This window comes from Psammomys obesus, unplaced genomic scaffold (assembly GCF_907164565.1).
Source record: "Psammomys obesus unplaced genomic scaffold, mPsaObe1.curated_primary_1811, whole genome shotgun sequence".
Classification (NCBI taxonomy): domain Eukaryota; kingdom Metazoa; phylum Chordata; class Mammalia; order Rodentia; family Muridae; genus Psammomys; species Psammomys obesus.
Window position 1 is genome coordinate 12,923,759 of NW_026586550.1, and position 9,805 is coordinate 12,933,563.

General features: G+C 38.0%; 1 protein-coding gene across 1 annotated transcript in view; it reads left to right on the forward strand.

Moving 5' to 3' along the window:
• Mgam2 (maltase-glucoamylase 2 (putative)) overlaps positions 1–9,805 on the forward strand; it is an 83,739-nt gene that overhangs the window by 6,776 nt on the left and 67,158 nt on the right. The window contains 2 exon segments of the mRNA XM_055602130.1: positions 1,635–1,740; positions 7,052–7,128. Coding sequence (XP_055458105.1) covers positions 1,635–1,740; positions 7,052–7,128 — 183 coding nt within the window.

Below are 9,805 nucleotides of genomic sequence, written 5' to 3' on the forward strand. Positions count from 1 at the left end.
GAGAGAGAGAGAGAGAGAGAGAGAGAGAGAGAGAGAGAGAGAGAGAGAGAAACTCACCTCTCCTAGAGATACACAGCTGTTTCTGTTCAGGGCTAAGATGATTAGCTACTATCTTGTGACTTGCCAAGTACAACTTGCTGAGACTGAGGTCCTGAGATTTATCTTCCTAATCCCAGAGCTTAGCTATTTCTTTGTGGCAGACAGGACCTCTCTGAAGGTACCAGCTCCACAAGCAGAGGCTGATCTCATGGACGGTTCTGAACTGACCTTTGCCTTTATCACTTTGAGCCCTGCAGGTCTTGGCTGCTGTTTTTTTTTTTTTTCAGAAGGAGAGCAGATAGACTGTAAAAAGTATATGCTTTCATTAGTTCCCCACACTTTAACAACGTCATTAAAATGGATACTGCTGCACTGAGTGGAGCTTGAGGAAATGCAAAGGCCTCCCTTTCTGTCCCCAGATCCTGACTTGTCCAAAGTCCTTAAGAAGAAAGAAGACAAGTGTCCTAAATTGTGTCTGCGTTGTCTCTTTTACTCGTAAAACAAAATTTTGCTATTTTTAAGCACAGCTAATATAAAGTACATAGGCTTATTCTCAGAATCAAGGGGAAGTCTCTTTTGCCAGTTTCTTCCACATCCTTACCTTACTGCATTCTCAGGAACTCCTCAGGCCCAAGGCACAACCCAAGAACACTGTTGGCTCTGGCCATTTGTGTAGCTCCTGAGATATTATGTGAGCATTCTCACTGGGGTTTCAGAGGTTCAGGGAACATTTTCTTCACATGGCACTTAGGACCTTGGTGTCGTATGCTGTGTCTTTCTCTGTCTTTCCTGTTATTGGTGACTTCCGTAAATGCCTTTGGGAGAGCTCACAGGCATATGAGGGCAATAGAAGTGCTATTTGAGAGCCTTCAAATTGGAAATGTCTCCACTGAGCCCTTTGCTGGGTGAAGTGCATATATTCTGAATGATACAAGAATGACAGTGCTCCTGTCTTAGGCTCCTGTTGTGTATGAAGATCAAGCTAACAGTATACCATCTCAGTCTCTTAAATATATTTGTTCACTTTCTTTCCAGTTCTTTATGTTTTATTTACTTTTCCTTGAAAAACAACCACTACTGGGCATGGTGAGGTGGCTTAGTGGTCACAGGAACTTGCAGCCAAAACTCACGACTCAAGTTCAATCCTGTAACCCACATGGTGAAAGGAGATAACTGATTTCTACAATTTGTCTTTTGACCTCCATATATGCACACAGGAGGCATATGCTTATACAGGCAAATTTTTTCTGGTTGTTGTAAAGAGAAAATCTGATGATCAAGTCTGTTTTGTAGACAAGTTGGCTTTTGTGTGTCTCTGATTATGTCTGTGTCTATGTAGTGTATGTGCAAATATGGCAAACCCAGAGCACAAGAATTTTATTAGACTGACCAGCCACCAGGCCTCAGTATCTCTCTACCTCTGCATCCATAGCATGCCCAACAGGGGTTATTCCAAATTTAGGACCTTGCGTTTTGAACCAAGCACTTTGCTGACAAAGCTGCATCTCCAGGTTCACATGCCGACTTTTCAATCACAATGCCCACTCTAACTGGCTCTGTGGTTTACTTTAACCTGGTCTTCTGTTTCTGTCTAGATGGCGAGGAGGCTCAGTATATTGGAAATCCTCCTGATAATTTTCAATCTGGTTGTATTGGCAGTAGATATCCTTTTGTTCCTTCTAGTGCTGGAGAACCCTTCAGGTAAGGTTGATGGTGGGTGCTGAGCTTGGAAGATGGTCAAAGGACGTTCCTTATGGATGCCAGAGATACCATTTTATTCATCTATCAACTCACTACATAAGCTATTTAAAATCTGTTCCCATGATTAATTTAAGTCATTCTGCAAGATAAGTATTTGTTTTCTGTAACTAAACTCTGGATGTAAACGATATTGGAGTCCCATCTGATGCATTTCAACAGAATGCAAAATTAGGCTCACTGGATGTCCACTCTGCAGTATAAAGTCATAAATGATGGCGCTGTCGATGAGAAGGAGCAGTTATGGCAACAGTGGCAACTCCATCACTATGAGAGTGGACATTGGCTCGGAGGAAGTAGAGAGCTAACAGGACGGCCTTTGTGTTTGAATTAACATTAGCCTCTAACCCATATCAAAACTGAACCTGCTGTGGTGCCTTCCCAGAAGCCTTTGAAAGTGTGCCCCTCCTTTCTCTTCTCTCTTCCCTACCCACACACGCATGCAGACTTCTATGTCTGCACAAAGAAGCATTGGAGCAACTTCTCATCAATGCAAATGTCACATTTTAGATAATAAAATAACATAGAATATTATATAATATAAAAATTGTTTCTCTTGGGAAGCTGAGATAGGTGAAGTGGTATGAAATTTTGCTACCCCGGTCACATAGTAGTGAGTTTCAGGCTAATCTGGGTTGTAATATGAGATCCCATGTCCAAAAAGAAAGCAACAATAATAACATAAAATAAAAATCTATGTTAATTAGGTTGAATTTGGGGGAACTCTGTTTGATAAAGTTCTTCACTGTAATAGATTAGACATATGATGAAGATGAGCTGTGTTAATAGGAGGATCCTGTCTGTATACTCTCTTTACTCATCTCTCAATAGAGCATGACATCATTTCCTAGGAAAAAAACGTAATTTTCAAAGATAGTTGCAAGGCCATTATAGAGTGTATTTTGAGCTCATTCTTATTTCTTCCCCATTACATTTTTAAACAACAAAAGAGATTAATGCCTGGTATATGTGTCTCTTCTTTTACTTAGCATATAATTAAATTTCACATACTCTTTCATGTTAAAACACACTCTAATCCATCCAAAGCAGTTATTGTTTTAGCTGTTTATACACAATTGACTTTTCTCTGATTTTTTTTCAAAACTGTGTACTCATGGGTTAAAAAGCAGAAATGTTGTTTCATATTAGAAGACTTTTTTCTTTCTTCTAAGACTGCATGTATTTCGCTGTTTATTATACACATATTCTTTGTGCACTCATCCTGCAGTGGGCAATGAGAGTGTCTATACATCTCGGGCAGTGTCTATAGAGCCACAGTTAATGTGAAAGTGTAATATTTCTAAAATATCTAGGTCCATAACTATTTGGAAGTGATATAAAAGATTTGTATGATAGTTTTGTTTTTAATTCTTTATCGATAGTACACAAAGATTCAACATTTTCACAGCCTCACCAACAGTTATTTTTTGTTGATTTGGTAATTGCCATCTGAATGGAAGTGAGATGGTACCTTTTCTTTGATGATGCAATGATTTTGATTTCTCAAATCCTTTGCACCTGTTGGCCATTAATAGGTTTTCTCTGAAGAGATTCTTTTTAGTAGCTTTTGCCCAATTTTAAAGCAAGTTAGTCATTTGGGAAGTAATCTTTATAGACTTTGGAAACTAACCTTTTATCAGGCATATGGCTTAAATACACATGTAGCCTTTCACTTTCTCTATGTTGCTAATTAGTTGCTTGTTGATTGTTTTCACTTTCTTGATTGTTTTCAGTACTCAAAAACTTTTTACTTTTCTATAGTTTCATCTGTCTAATTTTGCTCTAGTTGTCTGTGCTTTTTGCAAAGTCACTTATGGCATTATTTCCATATTTTCTTCCAGGAATTTTGTAGTTTCAGATTTCCTGTTTAAATACGTCATTAATCTAATTTTAACTGCCTCCTCCCACACATAGACAGACAAATACACACACATGGACAGACAGAGTCTTTGACTATAGGGTGAAGATACTCCTTACATTAATCACAGATGGTTATGGAGAGAGAGAGAGAGAGAGAGAGAGAGAGAGAGAGACCCCATAGGGTAATAGATACATGGAGTCTTTTAAAAACAATGAACAAAGGCACTGAAGATTCCTTGTCCTGTTATACCCTTAGTAACTGCTACTTGGAGCTGGATGACAGTGAGATCCTGGTTTGGATAGCTCATGAAGCCCCTGACTCTGCCATGATTCTGTCATTGTTACATAGTAGAAGGTTCAATTAAGTTGATAAAGGCTAAAACAACAATACTAAGTTTGAGTAGAAGTGTACATTTGAAGTAACATCAAAAATTTCTTTCCATTCTATAACACAGTTTCTTGAAATGAATGGAATAAACCTAAAGTTAGAGCCCAGAATGGTGACTCGTTCTTATACTTCCAGCATTCAGAGGCTGAGGCAGGGGTTGCCATGAAGTCAATGCCACAAGATTTCCATATCATAATGAGCTCTGGGTCAGCCTGGACTACAGAGTGAGAATTTGTTGAAAACAGACAAACAGACAGACAAGCAACTCAAGCATAAACAAATAAACAAAAAACCAAATGGCTAACTGAACTGGATATATGCATGAGATAGAAAAAATGATGCTGGGTTTCCATCTGGCTGTATGTATGTAAATTAACTAAAAATACATCAAGCCCTAAATGGCAGTGTCAAACCAAGAGCCTGTAACAAAAAAGGCAAAGATGGGAACATCCAATGCCTCCGATGTGCAGCAGTTCCTTAGCTAAAATTCCAGCACAGAAACCAAAAGGGGAAATAGCCAGATTGGACTTAAATTTAATAAGTTTGTTGATCTTTAAATGATGTTATCAAGTAGAGAAAAACAGGCCAGGAAAATGTGCTAACATTTCCAAATGATACACATGGGAGTACTTAACAACTAAGATACATAAAGATACTATAACACATCTAATACTGTTGCTCTTCTAAGTGGACAGTTATTAACATGACTCCTGATGGCTAATTGCTATATCCAGGTATCAGCGCATCACTCAGCCTTTATCATAGAAGCCTTTCCTGTGGTAGATGGCACTGAACAGAGAGCCTGAACTGTTCAATGTACAAAGAATATTAGCATGTGGAGGTGCTCAGACGTAAGTGAGATGGGCATGTCATATTCCTCTCACTAAATCTCAGAGAGCTTTGAGGAAGAAGAGGTAGAAAGAGCCAAAGGTGGAAGATGACTTCAAAGACTCAGTCTGTTCAGTATACCACACGGAGGTTGTACATATGAACTCATAGTGATATTGACAGCATGCACAAGAATAGTGTAAACTCAAGCTAGACAAAAATCCCAGCAAAGAGTGGGGAAGTGGACACAAAATACCACCAATGGCTGAAGAGATATTGACATCTGACTGTTGCTGGGGAAGGGAAAGCCACTTTACTTCAATGAGGTACCTTTGATAGGCTGACCACACACTAGGACAGGCCCTGGTCCAAGAGTAGTTGGATAACAAAAATAAACTTTATGGAAGGGGACACAAAAAAGACCCTGAAAGTTGGATGAGTAGGAAAGAGAGAGTGGAAATGGTAGATATGGGAGGAGCTTGAGAGGGAAAATGATCAAAATATGGTGCATGAAATTCTCAAAGGATAATAGTAATATTAAAAATATGATTCAAAAACAAATTTTCAGTGAACAAAGAACATGAAAAATTTACAAATGACCATAAGACTAAAAAACATATCATTAACTATTTGGATAAACAAGCTATCAATGAGATTATTCTTCATTGAGTGGTCTTCAGTTTACAGAGAAATTGGAATCTTCATAGAGCCCCAAGAGGAAAAGAAATGATTCAGCCAGATTTGCAGTTAGTATTAAATATTAAAGAATGAGTCAGCAATTCCATTTCCAGATTTGTAGCCAAAAGAACTGAAAACACACATTCCTATAGAAACTGCTGCAGAAGAGAATTATGTGAAACAGTCACACGCTGTAATCAACATAAATCCCCACCAACTGCGTTGTTTGCATGATGGAATATGAGTTAGCTGCAGAAGAATGAAACAGTGAAACAAGGATGAGCATTGAAAAGTTCATGCCAGACACAGTTTGCTTATGAATCTATCTATCTATCATCTATCTATCTATCTATCTATCTATCTATCTATCTATCTATCTATCTATCTATCTATCTAATATTTTTTTTCATATATTAAATCCTGAATGCAGTTTCCTCTGCCTTCTCTCCTCCAAGTATCTTCCCCTCACCTCCCCTTTCTCCCAGACCCACTCCTTCATGTCCCTTCAGAAAAGGGAAGGCCACCCAGCAATATCAACCAAGCATAGCAGATCCAGTTCAATAAGACTAGGCACCTCCTTCCTATTAAGACTGAATGATACAACCCAGTTGGAAGAAAAGGGTCCCAAATGCAGGCAAAAAGGTCAGATTTGGTTCATACAAAATGCCCAGAATAGATAAATACACGGAGATAGAAATTAATGCATGGAGACATGCATGTTTTCTTGAGACTAAAAGAAAATGTGACTAGAAAGATATCACTATAATTAGATGATTTCTTTTGGGTTTGGTGAAAGTATTGTAGAATTGTTGGTCATTAATGCTTTTCCAACTTTGTAAAACAGTGAAAACCGCAGTGTCAGTTTCTATTGCTGTGATAAAGATCATGACCTAAAGCAACTTGGAGGAAAAGGGTCTGTTTCATTTTAATCTTCTAGATAACAGTCCATCATGAAGGGAGTCAGGCGAGGAACTCAAGCAGGTTAGAAACCTGGAGGCAGGAGCTGATACAGTGGCCATGGAGGAATGTTTCTTTCTGGCATGTTCTTTATGGCTTACTCAGACTGCTTTGTCACAGTACCCAAGACCACCAGCCCAGGGGTGGCACTACCCACAATTTCCTGGGCCCTCTCACATCAGCCAGTAATTGAGAAAAATGCATTATGAACTTGCTTACAGGGCAATTTTGTTCGAACATTTTCTTAATTAAGATCCACTCTTCCAAAACGACTATAGCCTGTGTCAAATTGACATAAAAATTAGGTAGCACACATAGAGCTGAATATGTTAATGGGTTGAATGTATGTTATGAGGGATATATGTCTTAAAAGTCAACTATTTTTTTAAACAAGTGATTTAACATTTGAAGAAGTAGTGAGCATCATGCACAAATATTGGTACCAGCTACCAGTGATTTGATTGGAGAATATACAGACTATACCTGAGTCTGTATCTCTGATTATACCACAAATACCAACTTTGGCATTTACTTTCTTTACAGATTCATTTACTCCTGAGTGCCCAGACATCTCTGAATCAGAAAGGATAGACTGTGCACCCGGCAAAGCGGTGACAGAGGTCAGCCATGGGGCCCTTTCTGGTAGTCTACAGGATTCCATATCAAATCAATGAGTATGGGAGAGGAGAAGTGGTTGGGTGACTTATGGTTTTATAATTTCTTGTCTTGATCATATATAAAATAAACAGCCACAGCAAGGAAGTACAAGAATTAGGCTAGAAAATGAGGTGTCAGTGTAGACAAGTTCCAAAGGCCAAAGTAGAAGGAAGTTAGCAATACCAGAGCCACATCTAGGTGGGGTTGACCTTGGAGAAGTAAAATGCTTAAGGCTAGCCTGCTGTTCCTGTAGAAGTAGGCCACCAAGCATGTGTGGATGGGTAAGTTACTAGAACTTATGTTACTCCTTGTAACCAGAGTCTTCTGAAGTTGACTAACTAGCAAAAGAGGTCCCAATGGACATGTGAAAAAACAGATTTCCCTCCTGGGTGATGTCCATGAGTCTATCAGATATTTGAACAGTCTTATTGTGACTGATGTGACTACGTCACCACAGTGGTGTGTATTTAGGTTTTAGTTCTGTGCCCTGTGTTCTACATTCTATATCCAGTATTGTTATATTTAAGTAGGAATTAAGACTGTATTAAATTTTAGGTTTCAAGAGTTGATATCTTGGTATATATTCCTACTATAAAGAGATAGAAAGCTTCTGTTTTAAATCATACACTTTTTTGTTGCTCTTAATATGTGTTTTATTGGGAAGTTCTATTGTATGAGAAAGCTCTTCCTGGTAATTTCATAGCTTTAGTTTTTTTAATTGAAAATACAAATATTTGTATTTTCTAGCTGATGCTTATTTTTATTATAATAATTTTCTTACTAATGATTGTTTATATGCATTATTTCAATGTTAGTAATGATTGTGTATTACATAAACAGCTTAAACTTCCTATCCCTTTACAAAAAGCTTTTAGCAACTTATTCCTTTGAAATATTAGTTATAGTTAAATCCTGAACAAGTAAATGATGATTCTGCTGTGTTTTAACATCTGCTTATCATTCATTCATATGTTTGATTGCACTTTTGTAGTTCTTCCGGAAGTATTCCCATAAAGTGATGGTGGTCAGAAACCCTATTTTTGCTCAAATTTTATGAAAATTTCTTTTGTTCTTAAATTTGAGTCTCCATTCTTTGTTCAGTGGAGGAATTTACAATGTTCAAGAAAAGACCAAGTTGCAATAGGATTCAAGCACCATTTTCTTCTGTGGAATTGGTTTTTAGGGACAGAGGTTTCCTCTGACAGTCAGAGGACTCATCCTGGTCAGCTCAGGCCTCCTGCCTGGGTCTGTAGCTTGCCCTGAGAAATGTGGAACTCCTTGTGACCCTGTAGGCATCACCCCGGGTCCCATCTGGTTCAAACTCCTGGCCAGCAGCTTTCTCTGCCCTCTGTGTGGGTTATAGGACACATTGTATGACTGTAGGAATTACTCTCAGTCAGATCTGACCTGCACCCTGGGTCTGCAGCTTCTGCTGAAGCCACTGTAAGTTGTTAACTCTCGCTCATATAGAGTCAGAGCGGGCCCACCTTTAATCTGCAGCAGCTCCTGCCCATGGAAGCCACTGTCAAATGTGAGGAATGTCCTTTTTATTTCCGAATTGTTGTGGTGCCTTCACTGAAAGATCATAGTTTATAAGCGTGGATTTGCTTCTGGTATCTGATTTTTAACTGGCTGTTTTGTCCTTTCATACTGCTATAGTTACAACATCCTTGTAACAGGTCCTGTAAGTCCCCCAAATCTTTCTTATCTTTAGTGTATGCATTATATACACTGCTGTAATTTTAAAAATAATGTTTTATCCCATTTAAATATTATTTTTTACTTTATTTATTCATTCACTTTACATCCAAATTGTAGCTCCCTTCCTCTTCTCCTTTCAGTTCCACTCTCCCTCCCTCTTTTCCCCATCCTCCTTCCTTATTCCTCACAAAAGGGGACCACCCCCCTACCAATCCATCACAATCCACAGTCCCATCAGGACTGAGGGCATCCTCTTCCCCTGTGGCCTGAAAAAGCAGCCCAGCCAAGAGGAGGGGATCAAAATGCAGCCATCAGAGATATCCCCTACTCTCCTTACTTGGGGGAGTGTACCCAAGTATAGATTTGAGGTTAATTTTTGAATATTGATTTTGCAACCAGAAATTTCCTTATGAATTCTCAATTATATGAACACCTTTTTAAAGTTTTGTAATATTATAATGTTCCTACTAAATAATAATAATTTTCAGTTTTTAACACATATATTTAATTTCTTTCTCATCTCATCCACATACAAAGAAAATAAGTGGTTTTTTTTTTTTGTCTGAAATCTCAGTAAATTTTGAGATCATTTTTCTAAAAGCCAATAATTCAACCATAGTAGATTTTGGAAAATTAAACTATCTAAAGTCCAAATTTTATTTTAGCATAAGGAATAGTGTAGTAAAATAATAAATATAAAAATAAGATTTCCTGATTTTTGAACAAGTTGTATACATTGTTAATAAAATTTAAGCATCAAAAGACTTTGTTGCCATAATACTTGCATCACACAGAGAGGTAAGAGAGGTGATTTCCTGGTTGGCTGTCAATTTTTAAATTCTTTTTTATGTGATTGACAGATGGCATGAAATGTATTTTGGAGATAACTTAGGGTCACAGGTCAGGGGTATAAGGCATGGCGATTTGTTGGAAGTCAAC